Source organism: Zea mays, chromosome 5, assembly GCF_902167145.1.
Source record: "Zea mays cultivar B73 chromosome 5, Zm-B73-REFERENCE-NAM-5.0, whole genome shotgun sequence".
In the NCBI taxonomy this organism is placed as follows: Eukaryota; Viridiplantae; Streptophyta; class Magnoliopsida; order Poales; family Poaceae; genus Zea; species Zea mays.
Genome location: NC_050100.1, coordinates 222,339,467 through 222,356,048, shown reverse-complemented (window position 1 = coordinate 222,356,048; position 16,582 = coordinate 222,339,467). Strand labels below are relative to the sequence as shown.

Genomic DNA, 16,582 nt, shown 5'->3' with positions numbered 1-16,582 from the left:
GCATTCAGGGGGAGGAAGCATTATCCTACACAGAATGTATTAGCTGCAGTTGATTTTGATTTGAAGTTCACATATGTACTAGCTGGGTGGGAGGGGTCTGCACATGATGCCACTATCCTTGCTGATGCACTTGAGAGGCAGGATGGGTTAAAAGTTCCTGAAGGTAACAATACTACTAGGATCAATTAATTCATACTTAAAGAACAGACAATAGCATCTAATTCATACTTTTTTCTAGGAAAATTCTACCTAGTTGATGCTGGATATGCATGTCGCCCAGGATTCTTACCCCCATACAGGAGCACTAGGTATCATCTAAAGGAGTATGGTGGTAGGAACCACCCCACAAATGCAAAAGAGTTGTTCAATCTTAGGCACTCAAGCTTAAGAGTGACTGTTGAGAGAGCATTTGGGGCTTTGAAGAATAGATTTCGAATAATTGACAATAAACCTTTCCACCCATTCAAGACTCAAGTAAAACTTGTCCTTGCATGTTGCATATTGCATAATTGGATCCTAAGTCATGGTGTTGATGAGGTAATACCTCTAGAGTCTACCTGGCAGCCAAACAACCATGGAAACAATGGTCATGGAGTGGCCATGGAGGACAATAATGCATGGGCTTCTATCAGGGATGTGTGGGCAAATCAGATGTGGGAGAACAGGGGCCAGTATCACATTTAGTGCATACCATGTATTGTAACATAAGCTGTATGAGGCATTTGGTAGCATAAGCTGTGATGACACTTTTTTTAAGTTGTATGAGGCATTTGGCAGCATAAGCTGTGATGACACTTTTTTTAACTGGGATTAGGACTGACAAAGGGTTCATGAGATGGACAAATGTGATGTCTGCTTTTGTTCTTAAGCGTTTCTGTCAGCTAATTTCAACTGGGATTAGGACTGACAAAGGGTTCAAGGAGGTGCACCTTAATCAGGTTGCAAAGGACCTCAAGGAGTTCAGTGGGCATGATGTCACTGGGACTCAGGTGTATAATCACCTGCGCAAGTGGAGGCAGAGATGGGTTAGGATCATCAAACTTAGAGAGCTTAGTGGGGCTCTGTTTGATGAGGACAACCATATGATCACCCTAGAAGAAGAACACTATAATGGCCATGTTAAGGTTTGTTAGGTTTAAGTTCCTGACTTGCATTTCATTCTAACCTCCTTTACAATTCTGACTTCATTTCTTGCATAACCATCTAGGCTCACCCTAAGGATGCTGAACTACTTAATAAACCCATAGAGAACTACAAGCAAATGGAGGTCATCTTTGGCAATGGCCTGGCCACTGGCAAGTTTGCCATGGGCTCCAGTGAGCCACTGGGTTCTCCTTCAGACTTTGTTGAGAGCTCATTTAAGTCTGATGAGAATGTTAAGGGGGCAGAGGATGGGAGCAAGAAGGAGGTGCCTGTTAGTGGTGGTTCTGGAAGTGGGTCTGGGAAAAAAGGAAGAGGTCAGTGCTAACTGATGATGATGTCCATGTCTTTGGTGGTATGACAGCTGCTGTTAACAATGTGGCTGAAGCAATTAGGGAGACCAAGCAACAAGATGTGCATCCTGACCTCTATGCTGCTGTTATGTTTATGCCTGGCTTCACTGAAGAAGCTTTGATTGTTGCATACTCACATCTGCTGGATCACAAGAACCATGGCACTGCATTTGTGCACATGACTGACTCACATAGAGTCCTCTGGATGAGGACTTTCTTGGGCAAACATTACTACACTTAGGGTGTGTTTGGTTTGACTTTTGGCTTTTGCCCTCTAAAAGCCAAAAGCCAACCAAAGGGTTAGATCTAGGAAGCAGCTTTTTCTAAAAGCTGGCTTTCTCACAGTGCAAATCTGAAAGCACCCATGAACCTGCTTTTAGTGGCTTTTCGAATGGAACTGTGAAAACATATATCGAAGAACTTTTAACGACTTTTAGTGGTTTCCACCAAACAGTTTTTAGCTTTTTAACGGCTTACAGCCTACAACAGCTTTTTCCACAGCTCACAGCCCACAACAACTTTTTTCACAGCCACAGCCCAACCAAACAGACCCTTAGAGTGTTCTGAGTTGAGGCTGGTTAGTTCTTTTGTGCTGACTGGTAGCTTCCTGCTGACTGGTAGAGTCCTTTTGAGTAAGTAGGAAGTAGCGCTGACTGGTAGCTTCCTAACCAGCATTCTTTTGTGCAGTTGATCACCTGATCCTGCTGACTTGCACTTTGGCTTGTTGTATGAACCATTTCCTGTATGAACCATTTGGCTTCTGTCTTCATGATGAACTATTCTCAATGCTTTTCTTGCTTCTTTAATCTGAGCAAATGCCCATATGCCAATGACTTGCTGAATTATACTACTTATGATCTGAGCAAATGTGCAATGTCAATGATGTTTGTTTCTTCCTATATAGCCAACATGAAGTGGTATGTTGTTCACCATGGAAGAAAAGTTGGTGTGTTTGATTCCTGGGATTCTTGTCATGCTCAAGTTCATGGTTTCAAAGGGGCATGCTACAAAAGCTACTCCTCAAAAGATGAAGTTGTTACTGCTTTTAAACAATCAGTCATTAAGACTGATCGTGTTGGTTTCAGTTAGAAAGATGGTTTGATTATCTCTCAGTTTGTACTGATAGTTGTGCTCTTGTTGATCATTTGGTTTGGGTAACCTCACCACTTGTATGCAGTGGTGACCATACCACTTGTAAGCAGCTGCAACCAATCACTCTACTATCTGTGTGTTTGAATTTGCTAATGCAACTGTGCAACCAATCAACTGCTGGGTTGAGTCTGGTTCTGCTTATCCGGCAACCAATCACGCCCCCCTTGCACCACTGGGGGCCGAGCCTGGTTGGCTTCATCCGGCAACCAACCACGCCCCAAAAGTCTCTCCCCGTTGCTTCCCTCCCCTAGGGTTGGCTTCATCCGGCAACCAACCACGCCCCAAAAGTCTCTCCCCGTTGCTTCCCTCCCCTAGTACCAGCAATGAACGACGTATAAACCACACCACCGCCCCCCGAGTCCTCCCTCTTGTCATTTCGCCTTCGCCCCCACCCGCCCCTACCAGATCTGCTCCGCCGCCACCGACACCCCCTCCTCGCCTTCCTCCGGCGAGCTCCTCGCCGGAGCAGGGCCGGCCGCCGCTACCGACCCATCACCCACAACAGGCCTTACTGCCGCGTGGCCCAGATCCGCGCGCTCCCCGCCGATCCAGATCCATGGCTCGCCCCGGCGCGCTCCTCCTCGCCGTCGCGGTGGCCGCGCTGCTCGCGGCCGCAGTGCCGGGCGCCCGCGGATTCTACCTCCCGGGGAGCTACCCGCACAAGTACAACGTCGGGGACGACCTCAACGTGAAGGTGAACTCCCTCACCTCCATCGACACCGAGATGCCCTTCAGCTACTACAGCCTCCCCTTTTGCGAGCCACAAGACGGTGTCAAGGACAGCGCCGAGAACCTCGGCGAGCTCCTCATGGGCGACCGCATCGAGAACTCGCCCTACCGCTTCCGCATGTACACCAACGAGTCAGACGTCTTCCTCTGCCGCTCCCCACCGCTGGGCGCCGACGCCTTCTCTCTCCTCAAGAAGCGCATCGACGAGATGTACCAGGTCAACCTCATCCTAGACAACCTCCCCGCCATCCGCTACACCAGGAAGGACGACTACATCATGCGCTGGACGGGGTACCCCGTCGGGATCCGCGTCGGCGTCGACTACTACGTCTTCAACCACCTCCAGTTCACCGTCCTCGTCCACAAGTACGAGGATGCCAATGTCGCGCGCGTCATAGGCGCCGCCGACGCCACCGACGCCATCCCCTCCGGGGCTAAGGATGCCGCCTCCTCCTCCCCTGGATGGATGGTGGTCGGGTTCGAGGTTGTGCCCTGCAGTATCAAGCACAACCCAGAGGACGTCAAGTCGCGCAAGATGTACGACAGCTACCCCAGCAAGATCAAGTGCGACCCGACCACCGTGTCCATGAGCATCAAGGAGAACGAGCCTATTGTCTACACCTATGAGGTGAACTTCGTGGAAAGCGACATCAAGTGGCCCTCCAGGTGGGATGCCTACCTCAAGATGGAGGGGGCCAAGGTGCACTGGTTCTCCATTCTCAACTCCCTCATGGTGATTGCCTTCCTTGCTGGTATTGTCTTTGTCATTTTGCTGAGGACCGTGAGGCGTGATCTCACCAAGTACGAGGAGCTTGACAGTGAAGCGCAGGCCCAGATGAATGAGGAGCTGTCCGGATGGAAGCTTGTGGTCAGTGATGTGTTCCGTGCGCCAAGCAACCCGATGCTGCTTTGTATCATGGTTGGGGACGGTGTTCAGATCCTTGGGATGGCGGTTGTGACCATTCTCTTTGCTGCGCTCGGGTTCATGTCCCCAGCCTCCCGTGGTACTCTGATCACGGGCATGCTGTTCTTCTATCTGGTCCTTGGAATCCTGGCTGGATATGTTGGTGTTCGCGTATGGAAGACGATCAAGTGTGGGGATCACTCTGGGTGGGTCGCTGTGTCGTGGCGGGTGGCTTGCTTCTTCCCCGGCATTGCATTCCTGATCCTGACCACACTCAACTTCCTATTGTGGGGAAGCCACAGCACTGGTGCCATCCCTTTCTCATTGTTCGTTGTGCTGCTTCTGCTCTGGTTCTGCATCTCCGTGCCGCTCACGCTTGTTGGCGGGTTCCTTGGTGCCAAGGCTCCACATATTGAGTACCCTGTCCGCACGAACCAGATCCCTCGTGAAATCCCTCCTCAGAAGTACCCATCCTGGTTGTTGGTTCTTGGTGCTGGCACACTGCCCTTCGGCACCCTATTCATCGAGCTCTTCTTCATCATGTCAAGCATATGGATGGGTCGTGTGTACTATGTCTTTGGGTTCCTCTTCGTCGTCTTGCTGCTCCTGGTTATTGTCTGTGCTGAAGTTTCCCTGGTTCTAACTTACATGCACCTGTGTGTTGAGGATTGGAAGTGGTGGTGGAAGTCATTCTTCTCATCTGGATCGGTGGCAATCTACATTTTCTTGTACTCCATCAACTATCTTATTTTTGACCTCAAAAGCCTGAGTGGGCCAGTGTCTGCTACCCTCTACATCGGTTACTCACTCTTCATGGTGATTGCTATCATGCTGGCAACTGGCACAGTTGGGTTTATTTCTTCATTCTGCTTCGTCCACTATCTTTTCTCATCGGTGAAAGCAGATTAAGTTTCTTCCTGCTGAGGATTCAAGTCACTCAATTGAGAGGTGAGCAGAATGGACAGTGAAAAGTTTGTAGTCACAAATCTTAGTTCATGTCATCTTTTGGTATACAAAAGCCTGGACAACTATTGCAAGGGCTACTAGGATTCATCAATGGATCTGTGGAGAGGTGTTTGCAGCTTGCACGATGTAATAGGTTGAATTGCTTTATTCTCATGTGGCGTTGCTATAGTTGTTTTTAGATTACCATTACTATATCTCAATATGTATGCTAAGTACCATATCTGCTTGAATTTATGTTTATTGACATTTTCCCCGAATGTTAGATCTAGTTATCTACTTATCTGCTGCAATGTATGTCTGTTGACATTTGCCCCAAATGTTGGATCCAGTTATCGCCACCTACTAATAGATCTTTGTAGTTCCACATAAAACATAATTGCTGCTAGAAATCATCATGTTGGTATTATTTTTGCTCCCACCTATGGTTTATTTTGCCCAAGTCTATTTAATCTGCTTACTGTCATCGCGAATATTTATGTGCTGAGTCTGTGTACTGGCTTTGAGCATCTGGCAATATGCGGTCTCTAGGCAACTTCCATGTGACTTTACTTGCCTGTATTTAGGAGGATCGCCCAACAAGGTCAGAGCCAACACTACCTTTTAGTACTAGTTGTGACCAAAGTAACCGTGCTTTTATCTTCCTTTATTTTTGTTCTTTTTGTCCAACCCTTTACAGCAATATTTTAGTAGTTGCAAACAATAATTTCGCAGTTCTCTGTCTCTTAGAGCTTGTTCGGTTAGCTCTCAATCCATGTGTATTGAGTGAGATTGGATGGGTTTGAATCCCAAACAAGTCAAACTTTTTCTTAATTTTTTCCAATCCCATCTAATTCATGTGTATTGGGAATAACCGAACAAGGCCTTAGGTGTAACCGTTGTCAATTAACTGTTTCCCAGCTGACTAGTCAGTAATTTGTCTAATTCCCTCAACTTCATACCAGGCCGAACAATAACCCAACTGTTCTTCAAATTGTTAGCCTTAATGGCGTCTGCTGCTGCTGTATCCTGTTTGTCTTGTTTTGTTCCTTGGATATAGATTATCGGTCTAGTGTTCTGAATTCTTCATTGCTTTGCCATTGGAACGCATAATTAATTCATCTGATTGAGTCCCATGCATATGTCTGGTGTTCTGAATTCTCGTCAAATAGTGAAAATCGGCTTAATTATGAGGCAGGAGATTGCTTACTGTATTCTAGGGATCACTGTCTTGCGTTCTGAATCTTGTGTGTGCTACACACAGCAGGCTTTGGGTCAACTTTTGACCTAGATTGATGCATCAAAGACGATGCATTTTTAACTGAAAATAGTCACCGAGGTCATCTCTAGATTCTAGAGATTTTGAGAGTTGCATGGTTGATTCTAGCTTTCCATGGTTGTGTTTGGGCATGCAAGATGGACTGTGACAGACATAGTACAGTACTCTGGTTTACGCCGCTGGGAGTGCTGGCGCAACACTTCTGATCAATCAGGCAATCGCCTAAATACTACGCTGTCTTGAACTGGTCCTCGTCCAACTGTGCATGCTCACAAGAGTCTAACGCTGTATCAGAGTGCTAACACGTTCAGGACGCCTAGACGAATGTGCAATGGATATGTTTCCAAACGTAATACTCTCTATCCCATAGAGGCTCAATATCGTTGCGTAACAATATCAGAGTCCTAATGGTACAGAAAAGGAGGTAGGAGAGCACAACACGTAGGACAGCGGCAGGGCCGTGCCGGTAAAATTTGAGGTCCTTTATAAATTCTGAAATGAGGTCTCTTTTATTAGTGAAGGTTATTGACCGTCGGTGAACGAAACGTCATACTGCACATATATGGGTTGTGCTCACGTCTCACAGTCATGAAATAGACGTATGAGTAAAAAATTAGAGACTAAGAATAACTCCAAAAGACTATGTATTCTTTCTAATTGATATAAAAATATCTTCTACCAGTTTATTTAAATGGCTATCCAAAAATAATCATCTTTGATTCTATTTTTCTCGCTAGCCAAAGATAGAAAACGTGAATGACTCTAAAAATAAAAATAAGATATAAAAAAGTTGTTAGAGATTAAAGGATATACAAAGTAATGTTCAAAATAATAATTTAGAGAGTGAAATTTAGAAATAGTCTTGGAGATGCTCTAATGTATATTTTCTATTATATAAATATATTACAGACTTACATATTTGGGGCCCTAGATTTTGCGGGGCCCAGTACGAGCGAACAGCTCGCACACCCCTTGGCACGGGCCTGGACAACGGTCATGCTACTGACATAAGTGAGAGCCAGCACAGAGCAGTTAGAGATGTTTAAACTGCAGTTAATCCCTTTCTATCACCATAATGTTGCACTGGCCCTCTTTTTTATAGTACAAGGGAGAAAAAATCACATGACATTAAACCCCACCAGTCAGAGATGTTTTGACCCGAGGATCCTATCGACTAGTGAATTAGTGCTGCTTGCCATGGCCCAGATAGGTTATGCACGGAGACACAAGTCTTTATCCTAGTTCGGGCAAGAAAAGACCCCACTTCCAGCAAAGGGGATGAGACTTATACTACTTGCACCTAAGTGCTTGTAGTAGGGAATACAAGCTTGACAGAAGAGAGAAAGGATCCCAAGTCCCTGGAGTTGATTGAGGCAAGTGCCAGCGTGGATGTGAAAACCGTGAAGTGTACTTCTCTCGCCTGAAGCCCTGGGTTCCTCTATTTATAGCTTCAAGGGGCTACCAGGTGCGCCGGGGCTTATCCCAAGTCCCCAACTCTCTCCCAAGCTGTCGACGAGAAGATCGTCGCGCTCAACGCTCTGTCCGTGGCAGCGGTGGACTTTAGTCAAACCATCGGCGCTGAAGACATCCCCTCGGGTGGATCCCCGTGGAGCTGCATGCTGGCCCTTAGTGCCGTTCACACCTGAGTGAAACGAGATCTGATCGTCATCGCGTCCCACTACTAGGTAGACCTCGAGCGGGTGAGCGAGGGCTATAACATGCCCAGGGAGGATGATCTTGCCGAGGCAAAGGTCCGAAGGCTCGCCGACGTCGTTGAAGGGCAGGGTGCGGCGCTCGCTTGCCACTTCGAAGAAGAGGTGGTTCCGCCGATCTCTCCGCTCGGCGCCAGGTCCTACTCTGCTACAACGCCCCCTGATGAAGCCGAGGGTGCTGCCTTGCCCCCTTCTGACGCCTAAGCCATTTTGCCCTCGGGGTTGTAAGAACTTCTGAGTCTGTTTGTGAATACTGCTTTAAGGCTCTTTATTTTACTTTCTATGTTCTGGCGTGCACTTTTTCTCATGTTTCTCGTTTATTGACTTGTCTTTTATGGAGTTCCTATCGGAACACGAGGTTACATTCTTAAGGGAAGGATGGTGAGTGCAGAAACCGTATCATGGAGGCGTAGGTGTTCCAGCGGCTCGTCACCCTTTCCTATCAGGATGTCCCTTTGTTCCTTTAGGATTCCATTTTTGACTAGACCAAAAGCGTGGAACTCGTTTTTAGGAACAAAACTTTTCTGAGAAAAAGTGGCACAAAGGGGGTTCCCCCCTTCTAGCCCCCTAGGGAGGTTCGGTCTAGGGAAGACAGGGCCGAGCCTCACTTGAAGGTTAGACTTTTTTTTATTCATGACTATTTGGAATACATAACAGCTTGGAAATCTAAGGGTAAAATCGACGTAGTTGTTCGATGTTCCAAGCGTTCTCGTTGACTTTGTAAGGAAAATGGACCCCGGGCCATTTGGCTAATTGAGTTTTGGTGTTTGATGAACAACACAATCCGTGAACTAATAAGTTTTCTAGTGTTTGTGTTTGTAGTTCACAGGATGCGAAGAGAATTGGACCAAGGCAATGAGGATGCAACACCTCAAAAGAAGACATAAAAAGACACATAGGAGTCCAATACTCAAGAACAAAGAAGCCCGAAGAAATCAGCGAAGAAATCCAAGATGAGGGCTGTCAGCCAGCGCCTGGTGGCGCACCGGACATTGGTGTCCTGTGTGCACCGGACTGTCCGGTGAGGCACCGGACAGTCTGCGCAGAGAGGCCGCAGACAGGCGCTCTCTGGCTGTAGCACCGGACTGTCCGGTGTGCACCGGACTGTCCGGTGTGCCAATGGGCAGACGGCAACGGTCGGATCCAACGGTCGACTGCTACAGGCGCCAACGGTCGGCTGACGTGGCGTGCACCGGACATCTACTGTTCAGTGTCCGGTGGTGCACCGGACTGTCCGGTGCACCCGACGACAGAAAGCTGCTGCTTTCTGTCCAACGGCTAGTTGGGGGTGTAGAGGCTATAAATACCACCCCAACCGGCCATTCTCATGTGTGTGAGCCCAAGTAACATACCAAGACACATAGTGCATATTTCCAAGAGCTCAAACACCCAAGTGCTTAATAGAATCACTCGGTGATTAGCGTAGGTGCTTTGCGAAGTGCTTAGGTTAGTTAGACCGCTTTAGCGCTTGCTCTAGGTGAATCCTAGTTAGTTGAGTGAGTTTTGTAAAACCACACAACCCCTCGGCTCTTGCGTGAGTCGTTGTAATTGTACCGAGTGGGGCGAGAGTCTTGCGAGACCGTGACAACCGCGTTTGTGTCACGGCCGCCACCGTGTACCGGAGGGAACGAGACCCGCGGCGTTTCGGCCGGAAGCTCGATAGTGGAGACGACGGGGAGCGTCCGAGAGGAGCCGGAAGCGGAGCACCACTTGCGCGTGGAGAAGGCCCGTGGCTCTCTACGGAGTTACTCGACCGTGGTGCTTGGCCCTCGCGTGGGCTTCTCTTTGCGTAGGGGCACCAACGAGGATTAGTCGGGACCTTGCGTGGTTCCGGATACCTCGGTAAAAATACCGGCGTCATCCACGAGAGTTTGCTTCTCTACTTTGCTCTTTAAGTTTCCGCATTTATATTAAGCATTTAAGTTTCAATCTTGTATTCATTCATATCTAGTGTAGATTGAAACTTAGCCTTTGCGGTAGAGATAGCAACACTTAGACAAAACCTAGTTTGCACATTCTAGTCTTGATTATTTGCATAGGTTTTGCTCTAGGGATTTAATTGTGGCCTAGTTTAGTAGAAGTTTTAGAAGTCCTAATTCACCCCCCCCTCTTAGGCGTCACCTGTTTCCTTCAAGTGGTATCAGAACCCGGTTTGGCTCATTTGAAACGCTTTAGCTTCACCGCTAAAAGAGCCGACGCTTTTTAGAGGAAGGGATGGATACCCATAGGCCACCACACTTCGACGGCACTAACTTCCCATATTATAGTGCTAGAATGGCTTGTTACCTAGAGGCCGTTGATCTAGGTGTTTGGAGAGTCACTCGTGACGGGATGAAACCCCTCAAGAATCCCGAGAAACCCACCACGAGTGAGGAAAAAGAAATTCATTTAAATGCTAGAGCCAAAAATTGCTTGTATGAATCTCTTAGCATGGATATTTTTAATCAAGTATTTACCTTGAAAACTGCTAATGAGATTTGGCTAAAATTGCATGAGCTCCATGACGGCACATCCAATGTCCGTGAGCAAAAACATTGCCTAGTCTTAAATGAGTATAATTCTTTTGCCATGAAAGATGATGAGCTTGTTAGAGACATGTATTCTCGTTTGAATCTAATAATCAATGAGCTCAACTCTATTGGCATCAATAAGCTAGGTGATGCGGACATTGTGAGGAAGATTATCTCCCTGCTACCACAACAAAGATATGGGAGCATCATCACCATCCTTCACAACATGGAGGACTTGAGCAACATGACCCCGACCATTGTGATTGGGAAAATCGCGGCCTTTGAGATGTCGCGAAAAATGAGTCGAGGAGAGGAGCCAACTTCCTCAAAGCCATATGCTTTTGCATGTGATGAAAGGAAGGGCAAAAAGAAGGCTTCCACTCCAAGTTCCTCAAGTGAAGAAGAGGAAGAAGAAGAAAGTGATGATGATGAAAATAATCAACCATGCACATCATCCTCCGAGGACGAAGAAACAATCCGACGCGTCGGAAAGGTAATGAGGATGATCCGCAAGATTAATCTAATGGGTGTGCCCCTGCAGGTCGAGGATCTTCTCTTTAACATTGACAGGAAAAAGCAAAGGAAGAGAGGATGCTTCGCATGTGGGGAGAAGGGCCACTTCAGGGATAACTGTCCAAATATGGCCAAACCCAAAAAGGAGAGGAGCAAAGGCAAGGCGCTCACAAGTGTCAGAACTTGGGATGATTCTTCAAGTGAAGATGAACCTCCAAGGACGCGCACCCACCGGTCCTCGTCACGATCATCACGGTCATCACACAAATGCCTTATGGCAAGAGGTAACAAAAGCATTCCATCCTCTAGTGATGAAAGTAGTAGTGACGATGAAGGTGAGGGAAAGGCCTCTCTAGAAGAGCTTGCGGAAGCCGTAAATTTTTTCCAGGATGTTTGCACTAAGCAAAAAGCTCAACTTAAAACTTTGAAAAATAAGTTGGTTAGCTCTCAAAATGATTACAAAGGTTTGCTAGAAAAATTTGAAACTTTTGCAAACTTAAATAGTGAGCTATCAACTAAAATTGAGCTATTAGAATCTAGTGCTTCATCCACTGCTACCGATGATAGCCTTATTAAAAAGAATGAAAACTTAAGGCTAAGTTAGCTAGCTCCCAAGAAGCTATTGAAAATTTGCTAGAGAAAATGGAAATTCTTAGCATACACAATAATGAGCTAACTACTAAGCTAGAAAACATTGGTAGCACCCCAGCAGCATCTTTAGTTGAAATATCTGAAATAATTAAGAAAGATGCTTCTACTTCCTGCTTTGATTTAATTGATGATTCTAACCCCTGCAACCAAGTCGTTGTTGAGAATATTGTTGTAGAGACATGTTCGGACGAGGTTGCAAAGGAAAATGAACAATTGAAGCAAGAAGTGGCTCGCCTTGGGAAGGCTTTGTATGACAAGAAATGCAAAGCCAAACAAATCCGACCTCCACAGGATAACACCGCTGCGGGAGTGAACAAGCCTGTAGAGGGAGAAATTGTGATTTGTAGGCTATGCCACATGGAAGGCCACAAGTCTTTCCAATGCAAGGCGATGACCGGGGATAAACAAAGGCAAAAGCTCAAGCAAAAGCCATCAAGCAAAATCTCCAACACCTACATCAAAAAGGTGAACAAAAAGGATGCTACACCATATTTGATCAAGAAGAAAAAGAATGGAAAGGTGATAGCAATCAAGGCCAACAAGCAAACCAACAAAGGAAAGGGGGCCAAACGCATCTGGGTGCCAAAGGAGATAATCTCAACCATGAAAAGCACCAAGAAGGTTTGGATCCCGAAAGGGAAGTGAGTGGACCGAAGGTCTTCGGGAAATTTTGGAGACTTGGCAAAATTGGGATGTATATCATGGGATACATCATATTGGATCAAGTTTATTGCCAAGTGGGTTAGTGAAAATTTTGGACCCAAATTTCCCACCCATGACTAAGGTAACTAGTTTTATTGTATTTCTCGTTTTTAGATATGCGTATCTATTTATCTTTTATCTAGTTTACCTTTCTTGCCTAGTATTACATTTGTTATGTACTTTTGTTTAAAATCATGCATACTAGGTAAATCATATGGTAGGATTGCTTGTTTTTAATTCATATACTTAAGCAAACCTACATGGCTTAAAAGGTTTATTTAAGCACGGCAACATAGCTTCTATATCACTCCATAGTAAATGATGCATCAATTGAAATTTTTTGATTTCCACAAGTGTATCATTTAACTTGTATGTGCCAAAGTTTGGATTATGGATAATTTGCCCCTCTTGATATCAAATCAAAGTGCATGTCTCCTACAAGTATTCAAAACTTGTATGCACACCTTTAGGGGGAGGTTACTCTATAATCTAACACTTTGAGACTAACATCTTTTCAAGTCTATTTCATGTGATAGTCTCATTGTAATGAAAATGAGGTCCCCGGAGAAAGACAACAATCTTCCACTGCAAAATCTCCAAGAAACTCTCATGTCTCTCAAGCTCACCATTGACTTTCAATTGGTATCTTTTGAGACTACATTTAGTATCATTTACATGTCTTCTCCAATATTTGATTAGACTATATTTCATATCATATGCTTCCATGTTGCTATAAATGCATAAGTAGTTAACTCATATTCTGTTACCTATGCATAAGGGAAGTTAGTCTTTTCAAACCATGACTTGCACCTCTATTTTTCACATGTTTTTCCTAAATAGAGGATCTCTGTCAGGGGGAGTATTTCTTCATCTCTAAAGGGGGAGAAAAACTCTTTCTAAAGGAGAATACTCATTTAGGGGGAGTAATCTTTTGAGGAACTCCTACCAGTGGTATCATTCATGGCTTAATTTAATATCCTTCTAGTGATATCATTTGATACAATTCTTGTTGAGGGCAAGCTTTTATTTACTTCCTACATGCTTTTAATGTCTTCCTTTTCGGTGGTTGATGCCAAAGGGGGAGAAGTTTAGGGACCAAAGCAATGAAAACTTATCAAACACCAAACACCACCAATTTAAAATTTTATATCTACAAATGGCTTTTCAAGTGGTTTTGGTTATTTGGTCCAAAAATAGGAAGTAAGTGAATTATGGAGTTAGGAGGAGGCTTAAGTCCATAATATCACATTGTGGGGACAATCATGCATCTTAGCAAGAAGATTGCATATTTTCATTCAAATACTTGTATTATTTGCTTGCTTTGGTTGTGTTGTCATCAATCACCAAAAAGGGGGAGATTGTAAGGAAAATGGACCCCGGGCCATTTGGCTAATTGAGTTTTGGTGTTTGATGAACAACACAATCCGTGAACTAATAAGTTTTCTAGTGTTTGTGTTTGTAGTTCATAGGATGCGAAGAGAATTGGACCAAGGCAATGAGGATGCAACACCTCAAAAGAAGACATAAAAAGACACATAGGAGTCCAATACTCAAGAACAAAGAAGCCCGAAGAAATCAGCGAAGAAATCCAAGATGAGGGTTGTCAGCCAGCGCCTGGTGGCGCACCGGACATTGGTGTCCGGTGTGCACCGGACAGTCTGCGCAGAGAGGCCGCAGACAGGCGCTCTCTGGCTGTAGCACCGGACTGTCCGGTGTGCACCGGACTGTCCGGTGTGCCAATGGGCAAACGGCAACGGTCGGATCCAACGGTCGACTGCTACAGGCGCCAACGGTCGGCTGACGTGGCGTGCACCGGACATCTACTGTTCAGTGTCCGGTGGTGCACCGGACTGTCCGGTGCACCCAACGACAGAAAGCTGTTGCTTTCTGTCCAACGGCTAGTTGGGGGTGTAGAGGCTATAAATACCACCCCAACCGGCCATTCTCATGTGTGTGAGCCCAAGTAACATACCAAGACACATAGTGCATATTTCCAAGAGCTCAAACACCCAAGTGCTTAATAGAATCACTCGGTGATTAGCGTAGGTGCTTTGCGAAGTGCTTAGGTTAGTTAGACCGCTTTAGCGCTTGCTCTAGGTGAATCCTAGTTAGTTGAGTGAGTTTTGTAAAACCACACAACCCCTCGGCTCTTGCGTGAGTCGTTGTAATTGTACCGAGTGAGGCGAAAGTCTTGCGAGACCGTGACAACCGCGTTTGTGTCACGGCCGCCACCGTGTACCGGAGGGAACGAGACCCGCGGCGTTTCGGCCGGAAGCTCGATAGTGGAGACGGCGGGGAGCGTCCGAGAGGAGCCGGAAGCGGAGCACCACTTGCGCGTGGAGAAGGCCCGTGGCTCTCTACGGAGTTACTCGACCGTGGTGCTTGGCCCTCGCGTGGGCTTCTCTTTGCGTAGGGGCACCAACGAGGATTAGTCGGGACCTTGCGTGGTTCCGGATACCTCGGTAAAAATACCGGCGTCATCCACGAGAGTTTGCTTCTCTACTTTGCTCTTTAAGTTTCCGCATTTATATTAAGCATTTAAGTTTCAATCTTGTATTCATTCATATCTAGTGTAGATTGAAACTTAGCCTTTGCGGTAGAGATAGCAACACTTAGACAAAACCTAGTTTGCACATTCTAGTCTTGATTATTTGCATAGGTTTTGCTCTAGGGATTTAATTGTGGCCTAGTTTAGTAGAAGTTTTAGAAGTCCTAATTCACCCCCCCCCCCTCTTAGGCGTCACCCGTTTCCTTCAGACTTCTCCTTGTTTGTTCCAGAGCTTATATGTTCCAGGTTTCAGCACTTGGCGACGATGAAAGGTCCTTCCTAGGGAGGGGTGAGCTTGTGGTGCCATCGGTTGTCTTGCCGTAACCGAAGTACCATGTCACCATCCTGAAATCCTCGGGGTTGGACACGCCTTACGTGGTAGCGCCGAAGCGACTGCTAGTGCCTGGCAGAGTATAGAAGTGCTACGTCTCGAGCATCTTCTAGTTGGTCAAGTGAGTCTTTATGGTTGACTTGATTGTTGTGTTCGTTGTATGCTCGTAGCCTCGAGGAGCCATGCTCTAAGTCTGTGGGCAAGATGGCCTCGACCCCATAGACTAGGAAGAATGGCGTGAACCCCGTGCGGTATCATGGGCGGTGAAAGTAGATTTGACTGTGGTCCCATCGCCCTTTGTTGACTTTGGCGTCTTCGGCGAAGCAGGAATTCACGCTGTGTGCATTTAATGCGCACGTCTTAGGGTTTTGAGGAGTCGGCCGAGGCTGGGCTCGTACCGGGACCTTGTTCGAGATGCCCTCGAGCGAGGCAGATATGTGTTTTATGTCCAAGGGTGCTCACGAGTGGGTCAAGGACCTATGTAGGCGTTTCCTTCTCCCGAGGTTGGGATCGGGCGAAGCGCATTTGTGCAGCCGGCAAGCGGAGCCTCGGGTGAATCGTGATTTGGTCATGCGTGACCCCGGAGGTCAGGGAATGTGTTTGCTCTACGATTCCCTGCTACTCAGGTGTTCTGGTATGACTAGGGACATAATCTGGGTACTCCTAATTATTGTACCCGGCAAAAGGATTGAACAAAGAAGCAACCCATCACGACAACAAATTCCTATTGCGATTTAGATGTCCCTTGGTCCCATCTCTAGACTTAGAGCAAGGTTAATAGTAAGGATCTTTGAACAAAGAAGCAACCCATCACGACAACAAATTCCTATTACGATTTAGATGTCCCTTGGTCCCATCTCCAGACTTAAGAGCAAGGTTAATAGTAAGGATCTTTACAACCTACCTGATAGTCTATCCATATAGCATCTAGCTCTTCACTATTAATGCATGACCTCACTTGACTCCCTCATAAGGTTTATTGGTTATTGTGTTCAAGACGGCTATAAGTCCACTAATCTCTCCTAAACCCCAACATTTAGGGCCCCTTTGGCAGGGCTCTGGCTTCTCCAAAAACGGCTTTGGCTCTGGCTCACGAGGTGAAGCCACTTCTTTAGA

The 16,582-nt window shown here is 46.3% G+C and overlaps 2 protein-coding genes across 2 annotated transcripts; both read left to right on the top strand.

The window, feature by feature from the left end:
• The first annotated feature begins 830 nt into the window (after positions 1–830).
• Positions 831–1,468, top strand: LOC103628902 (uncharacterized). The gene is made up of 2 exons (XM_020537787.1): positions 831–1,124; positions 1,208–1,468. Exons 1-2 carry the CDS (start codon positions 831–833, stop codon positions 1,466–1,468), a joined length of 555 nt encoding a protein of 184 aa, XP_020393376.1.
• Positions 1,469–3,010: 1,542 nt separating this feature from the next.
• On the top strand, positions 3,011–5,526 carry LOC100281207 (uncharacterized). The gene has a single exon (NM_001154126.2). It carries the CDS (start codon positions 3,202–3,204, stop codon positions 5,185–5,187), a length of 1,986 nt encoding a protein of 661 aa, NP_001147598.2. The 5' UTR covers positions 3,011–3,201; the 3' UTR covers positions 5,188–5,526.
• The last annotated feature ends 11,056 nt before the right edge of the window (positions 5,527–16,582 follow it).

Excerpts from the sequence above, each read along its gene's own strand:
- LOC103628902 (XM_020537787.1), top strand. The coding sequence starts at position 831 with ATGAGATGGACAAATGTGATGTCTGCTTTTGTTCTTAAGCGTTTCTGT. Across the intron at positions 1,125-1,207 it reads ACTATAATGGCCATGTTAAG|GCTCACCCTAAGGATGCTGA; the intron begins GTTTGTTAGGTT and ends ATAACCATCTAG.
- LOC100281207 (NM_001154126.2), top strand. The coding sequence starts at position 3,202 with ATGGCTCGCCCCGGCGCGCTCCTCCTCGCCGTCGCGGTGGCCGCGCTG.